Source organism: Trichoplusia ni, unplaced genomic scaffold (genome assembly GCF_003590095.1).
Source record: "Trichoplusia ni isolate ovarian cell line Hi5 unplaced genomic scaffold, tn1 tig00003823, whole genome shotgun sequence".
Classification (NCBI taxonomy): Eukaryota; Metazoa; Arthropoda; class Insecta; order Lepidoptera; family Noctuidae; genus Trichoplusia; species Trichoplusia ni.
The window spans coordinates 1-22113 of NW_020800456.1; the positions used below are offsets into that span (position 1 = coordinate 1).

Sequence of the window (22113 nt, forward strand, 5' to 3'; positions counted from 1 at the left end):
ACACAATACAATTTGCAATAGTTTATAGCTGCCTTGGGCCGCCCATGTTTGTTCTTTAATACAGCAGGGGTGGATTGCCCCTGGTTGATACCCCATCATTTTAGATTAAAGTTCTCAACAAGGCCTTTACATGTTGCCATGTTGGACCTGTGTCCCCGTGCACGTCTTTAAAAACGACCGAGTCTCTGCACATGAAGTGATCCCGTGACAGAAAAAAAGATATATAGGTAAGATATATTAAAATAAAATATATTTTTTTTCAACACAAATCAGTAACTTCTTTACAGTATGTCCCTTAATATAGTGAAGATTATTTTTGTCTTAAGAATGTCAATACTGAAAAATTCCAAACATATATCTGTAACACGAGTCAAAAAAATTAATTAATATGTCACGTTAACTCAACAACTAAGTAAAAAGGTGATGATTCACGCGAAAATCTTCATATCGAAATTTTATCTCTTAGTATAAATCAATGAACTAAATCATTATAGTAAACAATAGCTATAGAGTGCAGTTTAAAAGACATCAGGAAAAAGAAAAAAAGCGACAAATATAAACAATGTTTTATGTAACATTTTAAATTATATTAAATATTGTAAGTGTACTATAATAACAAAATATGAAGAAAGCTCTCTAACAATAAGTAAAAGTATTAAAACTATTGTTGTTTTTTTATACAATAAATTGCTACTTATATCGTAAATCTGAGACCAAGGCTACATGGTCTGAGGGAAATACAACACTCGGCAAAGCTGTATGTAATTTTAATTCTTCGACACTTGGAAGTGGGACAACCTGTAATTAAGATAATAAGAATTTATGAAAGGATATTGAAATGCCTATTATACCTATTGTATTATGAGGTTGTTTTATTTTTACCCAACATGAACAAATAATTGAATACTCTGTTCAATAATTACCTGCTCAACTTCTAAGTTAGACTTGTCATAGTATATGTAATCTAAGCAATCTGCAAATTCGGCAGTGAAGTTTGTGTAAGGAGGTGTTCCACATGCACTGCCCAGTGAAATGTTTTGTTGCAAACTCAGATCAAACACAGCTTCGTTTATATCTGTAGGAAAAAATTAAACGACGACGTATTTTCAGCTTTCCAACTTATTGAATGCACAGATCATGTAGGTATGTGGTTTTTAACATGATGGGTCAAAAAACATAGGTCATGAAAAATCAAGTTGTTTAAAAATTAAGACTAAAATTTGCGCGGGCTGGATCAAAGTGTCACAGAACGGAGTTTTGGAAGCATTTGGGGGAGGCCTTTTCCCAGAACTGGGACACAGTAGGCTAGATATAAAATATATATAATATGTCAAATTATAAATATATTTACTTACTGGATTTCCAGTCAGGCAAATCGCTTGGTGATTTACCAGTTGTATATAGTTGATAGATGCCACAAGAAGGAACACTGTTAAAGTCACCACATAATATGACGCTTATCCTTTTCTTTGGATACTGAAATTAAAAATTTGCTTAATGCATATTATTAGGTAATAGATTTTTACATTTCGGTATGATTTCTTTTTAATATCTTTGGCAGTACTATGTGATCACACAATACAACGAGCATGAAGACAACTTTCTTTTTTAATTACCAACTTTATGATATTAGATAGTAATGATTACTATTTTTTTTTGTCCTACAAACATAAATTGTTCAGTTTCCAGGGAATCTCTATGTTGATTTTTCAATTTTCATTTATAGACAAAAATATGTGAATGTTTTTTAATTGTCTAGACAGACGAGAAAAGCTTCTGTCACCGGCTTGTGCCACACGGCAGACAGAAGCTTTTTATTTTTTTGCCCATTCTTCATCCCTATTATCTCATGTTACATATCAACCAATAACTAGCGCTGTAATATCCCTTACCTTTGAAGCAAGTTTTTTTCGAATATCCATCAACCAATAGATCACTATACCTCCTTGAATAAGCCTTATGTGGTCTGCATCAGGATGAAAATACAAATGTGTGTTTCCTACTATTAAAACCTCATTTACGTTGTCAATGGACTCTAGATATGTAGCACTAGCTACAGTTGATCTATCTAACAGTCTCGTAATAAGGGGTGTATTGTTCTTAATTTTTTCCCAAATAGGTTGGAGGCATGATTCAGTTTGTACAGCTTCGGAAAGGACAATTTTTTCTTCCCCAGCGCATCTAAAATGAAATTAGTGTAAAAGATATTAGAAAGGTTAGCAGGGTACACATAGGATGTGATAAAAAGGGTTGTGCATACTTAAATCTGTCTTTCCTGTAGAAACAAGCTAGACCTTCAGCAACTTCTTTTCCTTTCTTGTAAAATGAACTGCTGAGACCTTCAGATGCCAAAATTGGCTGCAAAAAGTGGTTGAATAACCTACAATCCACTTCTTGGAGACATATAATGTCGCTGTTATATCCTGAAATATATATTGAAAAAAGTTTAAGTTAAATAATTTATCTAAGGAAATAAGATGTAAATACTAAGGTGTTAAATGAAATTGCATTTTCATAAACAATCAGAGAGTACAGTACTTTCAAATTATTTAAAAATCTGTTGTATTAGGAAATAGGAATTATCTATGATATTAGTCATAGAAAAAAGTATATCTTACCTAGTAATTCTTTTAATATAAGTTGTTTTCTGTAATCAATGTGTAAAGCATAAGGAGGGCAGTAGGGGTGTAGCACTGTTCTGGTGTAATCAGAATCACAGTACAAATTGGCCAATATGTTGTATGTAACACATCTAAAGCTGTAAACAAACAACAACAGTAAAAATTGATTAATTTACTTCCAAAACAGGGCTAAAGAAATCATTATTTCAAATTATTATTTGCTAGATTTATACAGAGTATTAAGTTTCTGTCATACCTTTTATTTTTTAATTTATCTCTTGTGAATTGATGTCTTGTTTCAAATGGACAGTTTCCAGGACCAGCTTCAATCACATTCTTAGATATTGCCTCAACTGCAGGACCAAATGTTGTACCATTTCCTAAAACAAGGATTAAAGTTTTCAACATACATTGTACTATCTGACGATGGTTTTGTCAAATGATGTTTGTGTTGTGAAATCATGCACAACAGAAAACTTTGGAAGAAAAAGAGGTTGGCCCCTTCCCAGCAAGTAATGTTTTTTTTTTAAATAGAGCCTATTTAAAAAAAAAACATTATCGTCTGAGATGATTGTCTTCTCTTTTTTCATGCGGAAATTATAAGACAAATTACAGTGATTCATTGATTTTGTTCTATTCTACTGTTTGATTTTAGGTTTACTCAGACATATAGCATTTTTATTTGTATAGGCCAAATTGATATTTCATCAATGACAGATTTACTCATCTACGGTGCAGACAAGTTAACTATTATACTTGCCTGGTAGACATTCTAATTTCAATTTCAAGCCAATATCTTGTGCAGGTGGTGTATATATAAAGGTGTTGCCAGCCAAACCCCATTTGATGTGTCTATCGTTAAATTCATTTCCAAAATCATTTAGTACTGAACCTTTGTACCAGGTAAATTTACATTTTTCATGTACAGCATATTGTAGTTCTAAATTTTCAGGATATACTGGAAAGCCAGCTAAAATGCTTTGAGGTAAGTTCATACTTACAACCCATGGTGAATTGAATATAACCTCATAGAGGTTATCACACATTTTTAATGTGACTGGCCCAGTTATCGAAAATAACTCATTACAAGTGCTGTTTTCATTAATAATACCATTATTAGAATCATAGAATTCAATATTAATATCTTCATTCTCCTCACTTGCCGACTTTTTCTTTTTATTTCCTTTGCTCATAGCTTTTTGGATGTTAGTTTTTATGCGGGTTAGTAAAACTTGCAAACTTTCTGTAGGCTTTCTACTAAAGTTAAATTGCCTAACGGAACCTTTAATGTCTAATAAGAAGGAAATATCGACCTTATCTTCCTGTTTGATGTATCTAAAATAGCACTTGTTCATGTTGTTGAATTTTGATTTTGATATAACGGAAGAATAAAAACGGGTGGTTAAGTGATAAAATCGGAATAACATAACCACTACATATACTTTTAACTACTTATCACAGATTTAGAGCATATTCAGTAAAATATTAAAACTCTCCCAAACCGTAGAGAGATTAATGAAAATATAACCTTTTAGTATTTATTGACAAGTAATGACAGGTCGTCAGTCGTGTCACGTGTGACCAACGAAGATAATACATATTAAAATTAATACAGATAATGAAAACCTACGTACAGGCTGATGATTGAAAAAACAAACAAATTGAGATAAAATCTCGAAATTACCTATGCCTGGATTTATTTCGTTCCGCATAAATCAAATCACAAAAGTTTTATTTAAAAGATAATGTTTGTTTTCTAATTTATAAAAAAGTCCACAAATGTTTTTATAAAAAATTGAACAAAGCCGTCACTTGGCTACCAATAAAATAAGTCATAAGCAGTTATATTTTGCGACTTTATGTATAAAATAAAATTCCAGTCAAATGTATGTTAAACAATAAATATTTAAGGTTTTTTTATTATCGACTTTCATTTGTTCCTTGTTGCGATGAAATGAAAAAATACTGGTAACATTGTTTGACAACGTGTCAAGGCGATTGTTCGCGTTGCACGATAGTTGCCAACACGGTTCACATCTCGTTCGACTTGCTCCACTTTATAATTTGTGCTGTTGAATTATAAAGCAATTCATAATCACTGCTTTTAGTTGGTGGTTGTTAATCAAAGAAAACATAATCAAATATGGTAAGTGTAATAATTATTAACTCATAGTGTTGTGTTTAGTTTTTTAATTATTTGCATTGACTAAATTTACTTTTCCAATTTCAGCCTCCTTCTCCAAGCTCCACGAATGTAGGATCTGGTGGTCGTTCACCAAGCAAGGCGACTACCGCACCAAGATCATCCAGCGGCAGCACAGTTCGTCAGCGAAAGTCCACAACAACCACTACTGCTGCGAGGAATCGCAGCACTGGCGCTGGATCAGGTGGAATGTGGCGTTTCTATACTGATGATTCTCCAGCGTCAAAGTGTAAGTTATATTTATACTACACTCCCTCTCACACAGTTTTAGTTACATAGATGATAATATCTATAGTGGATTCTCTTTTTTCATATGAAGGTGCACCTAACATATGCCATGCAAGAAAAGACTGTTGTGTTGACATAATATAAACATGATGTTTAGTAATTATTTTAAATAATCTCTTAGATAATGTTTTATCAAATTCACTATTTCTTACTTTGTGTTAAGTATTCTCTTCTAAATGTTATAAAATCAATACTATATTTATTGATAAGTATTGTTTTTGTTTCAGAGGACCTGTTCCAGTTTTAGTCATGTCTCTACTCTTCATTGCATCAGTGTTCATGCTTCACATCTGGGGAAAATACACAAGAGCGTAAACAGAACCATATTTAATATTGTCTGTTATGAGTATGAGTGAAAGTACTATGTGAATGATATGGAGTTGGTGTTAAGATATGTTTTTTTATTAAATTATGTATTTAATCTTATTCTGCAGTAAATAAGTTCTATACATTATAAACTGACTTTTTATTGAAATACTAGAAGCTATGGAAACTTTGAAAAAACAAATATCTAGTAAAATTTTCCCATTTTAACTTTCTAACAGCAACTTTAAAAAGTCAAGCTATTAAAAGTTACACATTCATTATGATATTACACTGCTACAATAAACATATTAAGTTCTTATACACAGTTGGATGTGAAGGGCTTATGTGGGCTATTAAAGGATGATGATGCACAGTTCATTCAGACAGAGTGAATATGTCATAATGAGGAATTTTACCTAATAGCTGACCTAGATGTTAGACCTGAGTACCAGATACCTTTACACTGAATTAAACTAAAACCGGTAATAGCATCAGTGTAATGTTGACCTATGATTACACCCATTGATGTAATTAATTGAGTATTTGAAAAAAAGAATCAATTAAGTTTGGCAGGTAGATCAAAAAAGTGTACCTACCTATCAGATTCATATTTATTTAAATTATTAGTATCAAAAATAAAATATGGTAAAGTTCAATCTGACGTTAGTTTACTCTATTTAGCGACAAGTGACGTTATATGTTTCAACATACCCAATGAACTAAACTAGATATATTTAGTCAAATACCTTATTTAAATGAGGTAACTAACAAACCCCGCAAATATATTTTACTAGGAACATTATAACACATATCTACAGCAAATAGTTCCTTTTTTAAATTGTATTTTTGCAGCAAAATGTTGTATAAACTTAGAATTTTGATGTCTTTAGAAACAATCTTTTACTCTAGAAAGTACCTGGTTCTACTCTTAACAATAACATAGCCCTGACATCAAAGTATTGTATATTTTAATACCTGCGTGCTAGTGACTGTGCAGAAAAAAGTATTTTCAAGATATTTTTTTCTATAAAACAAGGAACGAAAACTTTCATCAAGGTATGCAAATAAATTTACCACATATTAATATTATTCTGATTTAATACTTGAAATAAAACAAATTATAAATACATTGATTTTAATTTGATTGATATCCTATTTCTTAAAATAATTACAAAAAAATAGAAAATAATCTTATACTTAAGACACATTAATTATAAAATGAGAAAAATATATGTACAATGTCAGCCTTATTTTGAATTTCAATAATATTGATTGGAGTCATGAATACTCTATATGAGTTTGGAGCTGCTGTTTAGCTGCTAGCAGCCCTAATGGTTAAATCTCATTAACGGCGGGAAATGACACGATAAAAGCTGCAAATGAGACAACATTTAAAGCAATTCACACATATGCTTCAACCCTGCGCCCTTTAATTTTGTCGAAAAATTGACGCCAAGACACTAAAGTTTTACCAGACCAAATCCAAAAGCTGGAAGTTATACCAACTATCATGGTCATTAAATATTTTATCATAAACATTTCAAATTTCGGTCGATCTGTTTCTCGGCGTGTGAAAGGACATGGGATTGAGTAAAGAGGTGTAGAACACATATCGCGATGCCAAGTCACCATCCAATCATCAAAACTAGCTTGTTCATAGAAGAGACAGGCTATCACTATTAAAGCAGGCACTGTGTATAAAACTCCAAACACACCAATTCTTATCATCAGTTCTCTAATTTATCTGTTTTAGTTCCATCATGTTTCATAACAGTCCTTATACGGAACAATGAAACAAAGCCTGCCAGTAGGAATATGGTTCCAAGAACTAGGTAGACACATAGTGGTGCTAAGACGAATCCTCGAAGTGCTTCTGCATCCCACAGTCCAACATAACAGACACCAGAGAGAACATCACCTGAAATGAAACAAAAACATATTATAGTTTACATAATTTCAAATAGAGAATATTTTCAGTTTGAAGTTGAAAGTTTTAATAAACTTTTAATGGAAGAAATTGGTGATTTATTGGGACTTTATGAGTTTGTCTTACTAGTAGCCTGGGACTTACTTTAATTTCATAACTTATTAATAGTTCTAGTTAATTAATTGTAAGACTATGTAGTTTTTACAAGAAAGAGTTGATGCTGCTCAGAAATACAAATGTGTTTATAAAATACAATGTAAATACAATAAATACAAAAAGTTTAATAAAATAGGTAAAAAAAGTCTTAAAGTTGCTTATGTAAGGATTTTTACAAATTTAATTTTGTACTTCTGTATGCAACATGGTATAAGAACACAGTTTTTACATTTTTATCAGTAGGATTGGCTATAGTTAAAACTTACCATCCACTTTTCCCATGGCCAGTATTGATATTGTTTTGATAGCAGGCACAGCCCAGGCAGCTAAGTGAAAATATTGGGAATTTGCTTCAATGGCTTCATGTCCCCATTTAAGACCAGCCGCCAAAAACCATGTTAGGGTTAATATGACCCACCAAATGCTTGAGGCCATGCTGAAGAAATACACAACCATAAAAAGTATTGTGCATGGTTCATGCTTTGTTCCTTGTGTTATAACTGATATGTTAGGTAATCTTGCCCCACTGATTGTTGAGGGGAATGGTCCCTGGCAGCTAACACTGTCTCCAGCGCTCCAACCCATAACATATGCCGCAGCCACCATGAGGTAACACACTGATAGAAAAATAATTGGTCTCTCTGGATACCTAAACCTGTCTGTATCTATGAGAAATGTTAATACTGTGAACAGGCAACTGACGGTACACAATGTCGCCCAGATACCAATCCATAATCTTGCAAAATTCTTTTCATCTAAACTGAAAAACATACCACTACAAGGAGCACCACAGTCATGTTCAACCTTATCTCCAACTTTAAGTGAGTACTCCAAGTCTAAGTTCTTAGGAACCTTAAATTGAACAGGACAAACAAATCCGTAATCTTTTGCTCCATGAAGCTTTGTTGGGTCTCTTTCATTAGTATTCTTGAAATCCACCTTGGGAAGTTTAGTTTCAGTATGTTTTCGAGATTCATGAGTAATATTATTATCACCGACGCATATCACATTTTCATCAGTTGCCACGGGGAACTTCGAGCACTCCAAGTGTTCAGGCCAATGAAATCCAAAGTTAATCATGAGCTCGTCACAATTTTGTCTAGCCGACTCACATAAATGACGGCATGGAGGAATAGCTGTATCTAGTATTGTGCAAACTGGTGCGTATACTGAACACAAAAAGAATTTTAAATCCGGTGAACAGTTCACTTTAATCAGGGGAGTAAACTGGTGAACTTCTGGACCAGCGTCTTCTTGTTTTGCGTGATTCAGTAAATTAGGAAAGATTGTTTGATTATATCTTATTTGTTGACAAAACTGAATGGTAATCGGCTCACAGCGACCATGATGAGGTAATGTATCTCCTTGATAAACAGTAACACGTGAAGTTTCAATTGTTACAACAAAATATAACAATAAAATAGCAAACGCAACCTCTGCTCTATCCATTATTATGGCTACCTCTTGTAAAACAATTAAACAAACAAAAATAATAACTTAAAACTGTAAATATATCCCATCACAAATTATAAACGATTACAACTTTGTTTCTTCATTTTCGCAAAAAGCGCGATTACTTAATAAAAACCACGAAATAAAATTGTTTTCACAACAACTTGCATTGTCCAGAACATGTCGAGGCGAACGACCAAAGATAAATATTTTTGGTAACCAGTTAGGGTTACCACTGCTACCGAACAGTAACTGGTATATATTTTTTTAAAGTTAAACGGAAAGAGAGTTATAAATACTGGAGTTATGGAGTTATATTTTAACTGAATATTTCTTACTTTTATGTATTTTTTAAAGCAATTGAGACCTTTTGAGTGCTACCATAATTCAATTATAGTAACACTAAATTACCTCAGCTCACAGCTGTATTACATGCAGCTTGTCAACTGTCACGGTTTCGAATCGATATTCGATAGTGTTTTGTGTTTTTATTGCTATAAATAATATTATAATGGATTTAGGCAGTGATAGTTTAGACATTATGAAATTAATGATCGTAAAGGGTAATATTGAAAATATAACTCCTCATAAAATAGCAGTGGTTGCGTTTATACGAGAATATGGTCTACTTAAAATAGAAGGTATGGTGTGTTTACATAATTTAACAAATATAAGTTATAAACGACATCTTTATAGGCTAGATCAACTACATTCAGTAGTTTTACAAGGGTACTTTGAAACCATTTCTCTCACATCCTTGATTCAAACATTTGGGACAAAAATATTCTCCATCAACCGCCATCGCATCTGCGTCAGTTTGTGGTCTAAATAAGATTTTAAAGTCAATGAGACAACAGAAAGTAAAGCATTAAAAAAATCAATGTAAGTATTTCTATTATCAAAATAAGTGTCTTGTATTTCATTTACAGCAAACAGGATGATAGATTGCACTGTTGCTCCTAAATATAGGAAAGATTTCTGTATGCTGGCATTAAAACTTATTCAGGTAAATACAATATCTACCAATTTTAATAATGTTAATTATTAATAATAGTGTTATTTATTAGTTAAAATATCTTTATTTCTCGTAAAAAATTACAACAATTTAAACATTCAATACTTACATGAGAATGTTAAAACATTTGCAGACAAACAATTATTTATATACATAGTATTTAGTTTATATTTATAATATCCATAAAAAAGTATTTTCCTTAGTGTCCAGATATGGAGTTTAAAGAACTGGAAGCACTTCTCACTGATGGCCGCTACAATCTGTTGAGTGTCCATCTCCAAAACTTTTGTGTACGCCTGCAAAACATATATGTTAATGGAGTCAGTGCTCTGACAGATTGTGTGACTTCTACAATAGACAAGCTAATGATTGAGTCTAATCCTTGTATAATGGCTAGGTACAGTGTATTAGGTAATTAATTTTTTATCACTATAATTATATTTCAATTAAAACAAAAAAAAAATACTAGTAATACTTGGAAATAAGTTCTAAAACAGTATTTTAATTTATCATTTCAGGTCTATACTTAAGAAGAATTTTGCTACATTTGGATAAGTTAACTTTTGTACAAGTTGTGTCTTTGTATAAGTCATTCTGTTTGTATTACCAAAGAGGAAGACCAGGCCTTATGATGAGATCTTTGAGTAAAGAGGTAAGATATTTACATAAAAAAAAATACAATAGGGCAATGCTAATTTTTATATTTATTGTTTCTTATATCCACAGAAATTGAATAATATGGAACAACAAGGAAATTCTACATCACCAGTTATACCAGAGGAATCAAAACCACTTGAGCTCTCAATGAAAATGAACATTATTGATAGGGATAAGTAAGTACATAGCTAAACATTGTAACTTCAATAGTAAGAAATTTTAAAACAAAACCTCTATGATTAATATTTTAATGAAAGTATAGCATATTCTAAACATAATTAAAATAATAAAATAAAAGATGAACCAATAAGTAGGATAAATTTCTAGATTAAATTCATAATTATTCAAACATACTTCTTGATTGGAGCTTGTGTCTTGTTTTTAGCAGTTTTGAAGAATGCCAATGGTCAAGAAAACAAGCTGAATTATTTACAGCTCAACAAGCCAATCTGTTACAAATCAATGAAAAGAAAGCCATGCCACCAAGACAGCTACAGAAAACAATTATACAAATTATGAATGATATACCTGAATATCCTGATATTGTAAGCAAAATTCTAAAAACTATTAATTGTATCCTTTATTCTTATGGTGCATTTAATTGAAATATATACTTATATTTTTCAGCATTTTCTCAGCTTCCTAAACTGTATTCGAACAAAAGAATTCAGTGGTGCTCAGGACTCTCTTTATAATTACTTTGATCGCACAATATTCAATTCTTCTGGAAATAATACTGGTACCGACAGGAACAAAAATTTCCGCTACGCTGCATTGAACAGGGCTGCTATGCATACGCATTTCGGTCACAGGTCAGTACAACATAATGCAAAGTTTGTGAGCAAGAATTAATATTAAGTGAAAATTAGGAAAACATTTCATTAGTCTTTACATCTTACAAGTTAGTAATATTATGAAAATGGTCTAGATCTGTGGCAATGGAAGCGGTTCGAGAAGCCTTAGCGCGTGCGCAAGAGGCGGCAGATTACGCGTGCCTTGTAGGTGCTGCGACGTGGGGTGCGCTGGCGGGCGGGCGAGCTCGGCGCGCGGCGCTACTGACGCGAGCCCCGCGCAGCAGCCCGCCGCCCGCCGCGCCCACAGTGCCGCCCGCCGCCACGCCCTCGCATCCGCGACACACGGCCGCTGCCGCGCAACTGCTGGCGCAGCATGCTGCCGCTAATGGCGCTAAGCCAGCCTACATCTTTCAGGTAAAAACGAGAGGTCATCGAATTCATGCAGTGTTAATTTCTAGACTGAGAAGCCACTTTGTAACGATACGTGAAAGAAGTGTTAAATACAAGTCAAAATAAAACATAATCAAATTCATTGGTCAGAACATTTAGACATTATTTTTACAGATAAATATTCAATAGTCGCTTTTCTTTTTGCTTCACAGGTCATTATGCGGGGTGATTCTATAAACTATCTACATTCGATGACTGATTTGACAATGGCTGGGCTGGCGAATACGGCTGCGTTATGGGCCTTGTATGGAAAGACTGAAATGGCATCAATAGCTTGTCAATTACTGCTCGACCTCAATACCAGTATGTCTGTGTATAATAAATAGACTAATTTCTAATTATTAACAACTTAATCCACAAAGACAAATTCACTACAGATTAAAAAAAAATCTGTGTTTTTTTTCCGAGGTAATTATTTCTTTAAAGAACACTATTGTTAAGCTAAGATTTAAGGAGTTTGTGTGTTGTTCAGAGTGCACGGTGGGCAGCGGCAGCGTGTGGCACGCGACGGAGGCGAGCGCGACGGGCGGCGCGGGCGCGGCGGCGTGCGCGGCGTGGCGCGGCGCCCCCGCGCTGGCGCACGCGCTCGCCTCGCACCTGCGCTGCCCGCGCGCGCACCAGGTCGCCACCCGCTACCACGCCCACTCCGCGCTGCGGGCAGGTACCAGCTACACACTACCATATTATAATATAATATACACCATGAATACGTGTGCCTAATAACAACACGCAAAATTCACGCGACTATTATTGCAGTTATAACTTGGCATACTGTATAATGCACTGACAGTTAACGTAACTCAGGATTCGGTTTTCCGTGTATATGGTTTGTGAAAAAAAAGTGCCTTTATTTCAAGCTCGTAAGATTTATTGTCTTAGTTCCGTCCTGCGAAGGATGTAAATGTATCCATCGAAGTCAAGATTGTGCTAGTATAAATAAGTGTGTATCTACTGTATAGATTTTATTTTATGAGCATTTTGCCATGACTGCTATTGGTTTATTGAATTGAACATCTTTTTACCGATTTCAGGAAAATGGGAGGAGGCAGACCAAAGCATACGTCAGCTGGCATCTTCTGATAGATGGGAAAGTCAGCTTCTAAAAGCCGAAATGTATTACCTGAAAGGAGATGCGAGCGAGGCTCTGGATTCCCTATATGATATCCTCGATTACTGTAAAACAGAAGATGATAGCCTCCATTTCGTATCACTAAGAGTCAAAGCAATGATACTCATGTCACAAGTCCAACATTCCTACAGTAATATTCAATCAACTAACATAAGAGTGCTTAATGAGGCACTGTGGCTAGCTAAAGATATGAAAATATTTCTTACAGCTTGCTTGCTAGCTGTTTAATGAAATAAGTCCTTAGGATACAAGTAAAAGAATACAGTACCTACACTCAATGTACCTACTCGAAACACGCAAGTGCGCCACGCTCCGTCTCGCATGCTTTTCGGTACCGAAAATGTGTAATGGTTAAATAACAATTTAGTCCAACTTTATTTTATAAAGGTACCGGTATTGCTCAACCTTTATTTTAAACCGGTACCGGTATATTTTTAAAGTATCTTAACCTTTAACCGGAACCGCTTTCAGTCCCTGAATTAAACCCCTTTATCGTAACGAGAAGACGACAATACAAATATCTCAAATCCAAACAAAACGTAGGCCATTTTGTATTTATTTATACTTCATTTTCATTCATCTTATAAAGGTTACTTTACACAATGCTTGCTTTCATTTCAGGCGTGAGTGATGAAATCGATTTGATTTTAGTCGATTTACTATTTTTATTCTGTGCAATTTGTTGTAGACAAGGTGTAGATTATATTTTTCACCGAAACAAAATTTCCTCCTTAATGTTGATTTGATTCTCTATTTTTTTTACATAAAATTGCTCACTGCCACTATCCGCTAATTAATTGTACTTCGATCCATCACGAGTATTTCCTTAGTTGACAGTTTGAAAATCAAAAAATGATCACTGATCAGTTGAATGAACGAAACTTTTGATATTTTACGTTGTTGGATATGTTCAGATTAACCTGGCCGATTCTTAAGGGAAATGAAGTGGTCTCATAAGGTTCATCCAAATTTTCTGGCCCATTTTCCCTCTACTCAAATGCACATAAAAAGATAATTTATTTGATAATTTTCATTTCAGAAATTTTATCGAAGTGGTATTAAATAAAAACGATGAACTCCAAATTAATTTATCCGTTTAGTTTAGCTAAACGTATGTACTCCGGAGTTGGGAATAAGGTTCAAGCTCAAAAATATGTTTTAACTAAATACTTTCAAGGGGAACCAAAACGAACAGATTTTCAGATCGTAAAAGAGGAGCTTCCGGAGTTAAAAGAAGGAGGTAATAATTATCTTATTTGTTTTATGACTACGACTCTTATTATATTTCATTTTCATTACATTTTTCACTTTCAGAAATATTGGCCGAAGCTGAATATTTGAGTGTTGATCCGTACATGAGAGCTTACATGATCGGTTACAAGTTACCAGCTGATATGATCGGAGGACAAGTAGCGAAGTTAGGATAACATTTAGTTTTAAAATAGTTGTATGTTTAACTCATTCAACAACGTTATGTTCTTCATCTTATTTCAGAATCATAGCGAGTCGCAATAAAAAATACGACGTGGGAAAATATGTGACTGGGTCATTTGGATGGCGTACACATACGATTGTAAACCCAGATGGGAACCAGACTGGTATGTTGCCTATTACACTTCTACCAGATCTTGGTTCGTATCCGGTTTCTCTAGCTTTAGGAGTCCTTGGCATGCCCGGGTAAGGATAATAGCTAATTTTGATTTTGATGTATATTGTTCTTAACAGAATATGACGCAATCATTATCGTTTTCAACATAGCGTATTAAGTAATTTATGTTATTTTTACAGAAGTTATGTCATTATACAGCAGAATGCCTTGGTCTAACTATGAATTTTATTTCAGTAACACTGCTTATTTTGGCCTGAAAGAAATATGCCAGCCAAAACCTGGAGAAACCATTGTAATCACGGGTGCTGCTGGGGCCGTTGGTTCACACGTCGGACAAATAGGAAAATCGTTAGGTAAGCGTTGTTACAATGGTCAGAAAGCTATTATTGCCAGTGAAATACAAATTAAAGTGGTATTCTATGGGCAGTTCCGAAATACGTAAAGAGCTGAATAGTGGCTCTTTTGGTGTTACAGGTTGCCGTGTTGTCGGTTTTGCTGGAACCGATGATAAATGTCAATATTTAGAGAAAGAGCTTGGTTTCGATCGTGCTTTTAACTACAAAACTGTGAATATTCGAGCTGCACTTAAAGAGGGTTGTCCCAAAAAGGTTGATTGTTACTTTGACAACGTAAGTTAACTTTGGAAGTCTATCACTTCTTCGATGTTAAGTTAAAACCTACATATGTAGTTCTGACGACACTTTACAGGTCGGTGGTGAAATCAGCTCAACTATAATGAATTACATGAACAAATATGGAAGAGTAGCTGTTTGTGGTTCTATTTCATCGTATAATGATGTCAACGTGCCAAAAGGTAAATTATATAATAATTTCAATGTAAATATCTAAGAATATGCTGGAAAAATTAACTTTTTTTGTTCTAGTTTCGATACTGCAGCCAGCTATTGTATTTAAAGAATTGAAAGTAGAAGGTTTCTTAGTCAATCGCTGGACTGATCGTTGGGATGAAGGTATCAACGCTAATCTGAACTGGTTACGGGAAGGAAAGTTAAAGTATCAAGAAAAAGTATACCATGGTTTTGAAAATATGGTTGATGCTCTCGTCGGTATGCTAAGAGGTGAAAATACTGGTAAAGCTGTAGTCAAAGTAAAATGATTGGTACTTTTGTTCCTATATTATAAAGTATTATTCGTGAAATACGGTCTTTTATTTATTTGTTTGACATTGTTTTCTTACAACAGGCGTTAAAACTGTAAAATAAGTATTGTAAATGTACTTAAAAATATGTTCAAAAAGAAAATTATAGCACAGTAACTGTAGTCTTTCTAAAATCCTCAAACCACAGGCCTATATAGTAAATTTACTTCAAACTTAAAAGTACCCAACAGTATAAAGGAACTATTGAACGGAATTATCTCTTTTACTTTATCTGTGTACCTTTGACCGTTTCAAGTAGGTAGTTTCTCTGTCACTGCTAGGTGACAAGTTAAATAATAGAGCGAAAATCGAAATGCAAAACTTCGTTCGGTGTATTCTAAGTTGAATGATAGTTTTAATTGCTTTAAAACATTGAAAAAGTCATAATAAATATTAATATATAATTTACCCATTACATACATTATATAATTCAAAACTTGAGAAATATATAGTGTGCTAACTTAAAAATTGAAGCAAATATATTCGAAAATGCTGTCGAAACTTATTTCCAAGTTCGATAAGAATCCGAATACAGTCTATGTTAACACATTTGAGTCTCCTGTGGGAACAGTGATTGCGGCTGCGGATGAAAACTATTTGTATATCGCTACATTTGAAGATTCCAAAAACTTTGAAAAGTGTTTTGATGTTGTAGCCAAAGAACTATCTTGTAAGTATATTTTAAAGAAAAATGAAGTGCTGCAGACTTTTGAAAAGGAACTCTCGGCATATTTTGAAGGCAAACTAAAAAAGTTCACAATTCCAATAAAAACATTTGGCTCTGATTTCCAAAAGGTAAGTTGTTTTTTTTTTAAATTCAGTTGTACTCAGAATTCTAGTTAATCAGCCTTTTTTGTAATCAGTCTGGCTCATAATAGTTGCATAATTAAACAGGTTGCCACTTGAACATGCTAAAAGATGTAGAAGTTTATTGGGTGGCTTTTGTAATGTAATAAAACTTATTTCAACCTGTCTAATTGCAGGAAGTATGGAAAAAGCTTATGGACCTACCATATGGTAGTACCCAATCATATGGTGACTTAGCCAAGGATTTGGGTCGCTCAGCCAGCCACTCTAGAGCAGTAGGTGCAGCGTGTGGAGCAAATGCATTACTTATAGTTGTTCCATGTCACCGATTAGTTGCATCAGGATCTAAAGGAGGATATAACAGTGGGGTGGACCGAAAAGATAAACTTATTGAACTTGAGAAGAAAGGTTCTATGTAGACTGCAATGTAAAAGTAGATTGACTATGTTGTAAGCTTAATTAAGTTAAACTATTAAGATTATTAAATAAGTTACTGACTAATCTCAGTTTATTGACTATATTTTTCACAGTTATGATAACCTATTAAACTAACAACCAAAGTATTAAGGTTTGTGAACAAAATATTTTGTAGTTATTTGAGTTTGGTGATACATTTTTATCATAAACACCTTCTTTCGGAAAAAAACTCACCCATAATCATGTTGACAGGGTCGCCAGATAAGTTACTTAAGTAGGTTATCCTGATTAATATGGCTGTATACAATAATTATGAATCTATCTCATGCAGGATATTATAATAATATTTTTTACGTATTTTCCAAAAAAATATAAAATAACTCATACACTATTGTTTTTTTTGAGCTACGTATGGTATTCCGAAATACCGCTTGCCGAAAGGACGATTTCCCGAAAACACTCTACTCCGACGGTTAGTTTAACGAAAAAATTATTGACCGATGAAACGTTTCGCCGAAAATATTATTTATCGACGCTTGGTAGTCCGAATGAATCCTTCGCCGATGTAACGGTTCACCGAAAACACTCTTCAACGACGATTGGTTAAACGAACGAAACTTTCGCCGATAGCACTCGTTGTAGGGGAATTCTTTTGCCAAATGGATAGTTTTTTTTCACCTTGACAACACCCTTAGGTCTTGTAGAAGACATGTTAAAAATACATTATTACAAGTATTGTTCAGCTGCATTTCACATAATTATAAAATATAGTAGCTAGCGTAAACTGAATGCTATCGGCGAAAGTTTCGTTCGTTTAACCAATCGTCGTTGAAGAGTGTTTTCGGTGAACCGTTACATCGGCGAAGGATTCATTCGGACTACCAAGCGTCGATAAATAATATTTTCGGCGAAACGTTTCATCGGTCAATAATTTTTTCGTTCAACTAACCGTCGGAGTAGTGTTTTCGGAAAATCGTCCTTTCGGCAAGCGGTATTTCGGAATACCACACGTAGCTCGTTTTTTTTTATAACTGGAGGGGGTAGATCACAAAATGACAAGCAGCAATATTAATTTCGGTATTTGAAAATATGTTTATTTCACATTTTGCAGTAAAATTATGGTGTAAGTAACAACTATGGAAGCTACAGACATGAGAAGTGAATAATTAAGAGTAAAGAAGTTAGCCATGTTGAAATAAATAGGTCGCTCTTGTAACAACGTCCGAAAATTCACCATTGCCGTTCGTAGATTGTCGTCTGGTAACAGAAAACAGAATAATTCTTAATTGCTTTAACTGTCAATAAGCTATTCATGCCTGTGCAAGGGTCCTTCGAAAAAGCGAGTTCTCAAAAAGACACCTCGAAATGGCTTATGTATTAATAATGGGAGTGATATGAAGATTCGAATGACGTTATTGCGACGCACGCTATTTCGAAAAATATTTAGAGTTAGACGCCAGTTCAAAAGTACATTAAGTCGAAAACCGCTTTATCGAATGACGTAATTGCGACCAACGCTATTTCGAAAAAAAAAATAAAGGGTGGTACCTACGCCAATTCAAAAACACATTAAGGCGAAAATGTTTGGTGATCGAACTTGCAACCCCGATAAAGCCTTTTCTCATTACTAAGCTCGGGTCCTCGCTAGGCAGGAGTAGGTCGCGTGGCGCGTGCCGACGGTAGCGTTGTGTGTGCAGGTGGCGGCGGCGCCGCGCGCCCCGCCCGCCGCCCTTCCACCGCCGCACGCCGCGCGCCGCGCCCAGCCGCGCCCGCCACCCCGCGTGAGTACCACACCCCACCACGCTACACCACGCCACACCACGCTACACCATACATGCATCACGGGAAACCTACTTCTAATGTTATCCGACAAAAGTTACCTGTGATACAGACTAGACACGTTCTTAATACTTGATCTAATTCACTAATTCCACACAACGAAATCGTATTCTTTGTAAAGGTTACAACTGTTTTCCTAATTTGTAACTTCTACTACACTGTGCAATATACAATAACACATCTACATAACAAACATGTTCTACAGGATATCGAGTCACAAATAATGCAATGCTGCTTAAATAACGCATGTTTTGATGCCTCCAGTTATCATTTATATTATTATATCGTAGATATATATAGTGCATGAATATGTTTAGAGAATGCTGATATGCTCATACAAATTGCATGTTTTGTGCCTTTATATAGGATAATCATATGTGTGCCTAATATAAAAATGTTGTATTACTTTTGACAACCTTATAACAATTACAGGAAGCTACAATTCATTAATAACATTTATCTACTAATTAAGTTATGTAATAAGGATAGATTAAGTTTATAAAACTGTATTGATAATGTTGTCAACTGTTATCATTATGGAAGTTACAACTAGTTGGGGACAATATCATGTTGTTTTGTCACCGAATCACCTTCCTATATCATCGAGAAGATATCTGAGCGGCGTCTCTTAAGTACTAAGACGTTGTTTCGTTCCCCTTCACACATTTATATCTGCTAAACACTGTCACTGCTTGTATGTTATCAATCACCTCAGTTTTGATAATACATAACAATTGAATCACTTTCGAATCATTCTTTATGTGAACACATTTGTGCTGTGATTTTAAGCTTCATTATCATTTGGAAAGTAAACAAATTGATAATATCCGCTTTTTATCAGAAATATCCGCGACGTTTGTTAGTTACGCATTGTTTCATGTTCTTCATGTGGATGAAGCTTAACAATAACAAGCGGTGACACATTAGCATTAAACTGCGGTACATATAATAACATCTACCTTTCATCTGAGGTTCTAACTCGTCCGTCACGTCTGAGTCGAGTACATGGGATGATCATTCACGGGGTACCATGGGTATTCATAATTGATGGAAACGGGAAGGAAATTTGAATGGTGTTACTTAGCTTTCAGATGATATACTGTTTTCATTGACATTGTTTTTAATGTTTAGGGTAACCTTGAAGTGGGTTGCATAGATTTGCGAGATACAAAATTTTTGGTACGTTCAGATCGCGGATTCAACGCGCGTTCAATTTTGTATAATGTTCACATGGTGCGTGTTAAACGCGCGTCGTCGCGGCTGCTCTGTTTTAGTTTCGAGTTCAACATCCGTCGAAGATGGACTTAGAAACGGACTAGATGAACTCAACAATTCGCGAAAGCGCGCGCTTCAGCTGCTCGGGTACATAGACTGTAACCAATGATCACAAAGCGCGCGTTGTGGTGCTCTGACAACAGCCGAGCGCTAGTGCAGCATTCGACGTGTGCTTTATTAAAACGCGCGTTGAGTCCTTGTTATCTGAACGTAGCCTTATTGTAATCCGAGTGAGTTTGAAAGGCAGTTATCATGTGAAGGCTGAGTACACGTTAGGTGGGTACCGTACCGCCCCCGTTGGTGCGTCGTGAGTAACGTGTGTGTGTTGTGCAGAGCGGGCGCGGGCCCGCTGTGCGCGGGCGCGGGCGGCGCCGCGTGCTCGCCCGGCAGCTGCGGCGGCGCCTCGCCCCCGGCGCCCGGCTCCGCGCCGCCCTCCGCGCCGCCCGCCTCGCCGCACCACCAGCCCACGCCCAGCCAGGTACGTGCCACTCACTCACTACTGGTTAAAGGTTGTCAAACCACCAATCACTAAATATTCAAAAAAAAATAGACAGCTAATCTGATTTAAAGTGCTATTACCTACCTCCTTATAAATACATCACTCTCTTCTTGCTCTGAAAGCCGCATTCTAATACCATATATCCGTTATAGACGGCGGGCGTGGTCCCCACCACGCTGCATACGCCAGCGCCGACGCCGGACCCGCTAGCGCCGCCAACTCCTGCGCCGCCGTCGCTGCCGCCGCCCAAAACCTACACCCAGGTAAACAGCACACTCAACATGACAGAACAATTACCCTTTTTTTTTAATTTAGCCTTTTCTACATACTGATTATTTATATGATAAAATGTATATTAGAAAGGGTTAAACACTACATATTTTTTTAACGGTATTAAGACAACATTTTTTCCTGGTTTTCTTCTACAATTTGTTTATTTTCCATTCACCAGACTTTTAAAATCGAACTGGGATTTTTGAATGAATAAAATATAAAATCGTCAACCTACTACCATAGTATGTTAAGATGAGGTAAATATGACATGTATCAATATAATAAGCCGTCATGTCCCCAGGGCGACTCCCCGCTGGGCTGCGAGGTGTCCCGGCGGCCGGTGTTGCCCGCCGCCGCGCCGCGCCTGGACCCGCTGGAGGACGAGCACTCGCTGCACATGCTCTACGACTATACCACCGTCTACGCATGGTAACTACACTGCCTCCACTACCTACTGTGACATTACATTATTTATAAACGACATTTTGTCGCGTTTGAGTGACACATATTCTGCTTTTTAAGAAAGATTTCGAGTAAAGTAAATTGCAATCGCAATTTAATAGTTTTGTGCAAAAAATATGTAAATACATTATTTTTTAATTCTTTTTTTATGGTGTGGATTTCTGTAACGTTTTTTTTAATCAAATCTGCGAGTTATACACGGACATATCATTATAATATTTATTTGATGTGAATCTTTTCACTCGCTACATAATCCACCGATTTGCGCATCAACAACATTGAAGCTTTTGTTGTATTGTGTTTAATATTTGGTGACAGTTATTTATTAGTTTTTATGGCTGTATAGAAGCTATATGATTTTATTGAACAGAGTAATAATAAGTGTGTATCGTGTAGGCTGGAGCACCCGGTGAAGCGCTTCAAGTCGTCGCAGAGCAGCTTCCGCGAGGAGATGGCGCTGGGCGCGGGCGCGGGCGCGGACCTGTACGCCGGCCACGACCACACGCGCATGGCCGCGGCGCGCGACCACAACGCGGCGCAGCTCAAGCACGAGCGCGACCACGCTGTACGTACACACTCCTCACTGATCATAACCATATACTTCCATATCATTTTTAGAACTACATGCAATACATGGTATTTGGAATGACCTTCTCAAGTCATGATAAAGACCAATCCATATGTATTTACAAGGTTATTTACTACCTTTAGGGTTGAGCAGCAACATTAAAACATAAATAAATACAAATCAATAATAATTTTGCGTAAACCTGTT

The 22113-nt window shown here is 35.5% G+C and overlaps 5 protein-coding genes, 1 long non-coding RNA gene and 1 pseudogene across 6 annotated transcripts; 5 read left to right on the forward strand and 2 right to left on the reverse strand.

Moving 5' to 3' along the window:
- Nucleotides 1-554: 554 nt before the first annotated feature.
- LOC113508106 (2',5'-phosphodiesterase 12-like) lies at nucleotides 555-4194 on the reverse strand. Its single transcript, XM_026891081.1, has 8 exons — nucleotides 3382-4194; nucleotides 2878-3001; nucleotides 2619-2758; nucleotides 2261-2423; nucleotides 1893-2181; nucleotides 1356-1476; nucleotides 924-1075; nucleotides 555-798 (listed from the first exon to the last, which is right to left on the reverse strand). Exons 1-8 carry the CDS (start codon nucleotides 4046-4048, stop codon nucleotides 691-693), a joined length of 1764 nt encoding a protein of 587 aa, XP_026746882.1. The 5' UTR covers nucleotides 4049-4194; the 3' UTR covers nucleotides 555-690.
- A 495-nt stretch (nucleotides 4195-4689) lies between these two features.
- On the forward strand, nucleotides 4690-5502 carry LOC113508108. Its single transcript, XR_003401982.1, has 3 exons — nucleotides 4690-4767; nucleotides 4852-5053; nucleotides 5340-5502. It is a non-coding gene; the product is annotated as an uncharacterized LOC113508108 (long non-coding RNA).
- A 1274-nt stretch (nucleotides 5503-6776) lies between these two features.
- On the reverse strand, nucleotides 6777-9164 carry LOC113508102 (annotated as a pseudogene).
- A 208-nt stretch (nucleotides 9165-9372) lies between these two features.
- Nucleotides 9373-13226, forward strand: LOC113508105 (anaphase-promoting complex subunit 5-like). The gene is made up of 11 exons (XM_026891079.1): nucleotides 9373-9594; nucleotides 9883-9959; nucleotides 10172-10379; nucleotides 10487-10620; nucleotides 10695-10801; nucleotides 11011-11170; nucleotides 11253-11437; nucleotides 11554-11833; nucleotides 12022-12172; nucleotides 12342-12530; nucleotides 12901-13226. The coding sequence occupies exons 1-11, from the start codon at nucleotides 9465-9467 to the stop codon at nucleotides 13224-13226; spliced, it is 1947 nt and encodes a 648-aa protein (XP_026746880.1). The 5' UTR covers nucleotides 9373-9464.
- An 811-nt stretch (nucleotides 13227-14037) lies between these two features.
- On the forward strand, nucleotides 14038-15766 carry LOC113508103 (prostaglandin reductase 1-like). The gene is made up of 7 exons (XM_026891077.1): nucleotides 14038-14238; nucleotides 14313-14415; nucleotides 14493-14675; nucleotides 14842-14960; nucleotides 15082-15236; nucleotides 15316-15421; nucleotides 15492-15766. Exons 1-7 carry the CDS (start codon nucleotides 14070-14072, stop codon nucleotides 15722-15724), a joined length of 1068 nt encoding a protein of 355 aa, XP_026746878.1. The 5' UTR covers nucleotides 14038-14069; the 3' UTR covers nucleotides 15725-15766.
- Nucleotides 15767-16030: 264 nt separating this feature from the next.
- Nucleotides 16031-17155, forward strand: LOC113508104 (methylated-DNA--protein-cysteine methyltransferase, inducible). Its single transcript, XM_026891078.1, has 2 exons — nucleotides 16031-16561; nucleotides 16750-17155. The coding sequence occupies exons 1-2, from the start codon at nucleotides 16256-16258 to the stop codon at nucleotides 16990-16992; spliced, it is 549 nt and encodes a 182-aa protein (XP_026746879.1). The 5' UTR covers nucleotides 16031-16255; the 3' UTR covers nucleotides 16993-17155.
- A 2896-nt stretch (nucleotides 17156-20051) lies between these two features.
- On the forward strand, nucleotides 20052-21903 carry LOC113508109 (uncharacterized proline-rich protein-like; the record flags this gene model as incomplete). Its single annotated transcript, XM_026891082.1, has 5 exons — nucleotides 20052-20191; nucleotides 20438-20582; nucleotides 20756-20866; nucleotides 21178-21305; nucleotides 21735-21903. Coding segments are annotated over exons 1-5 (693 nt in total), but the record flags the coding sequence as incomplete, so codon positions are not given.
- Nucleotides 21904-22113: the final 210 nt, after the last annotated feature.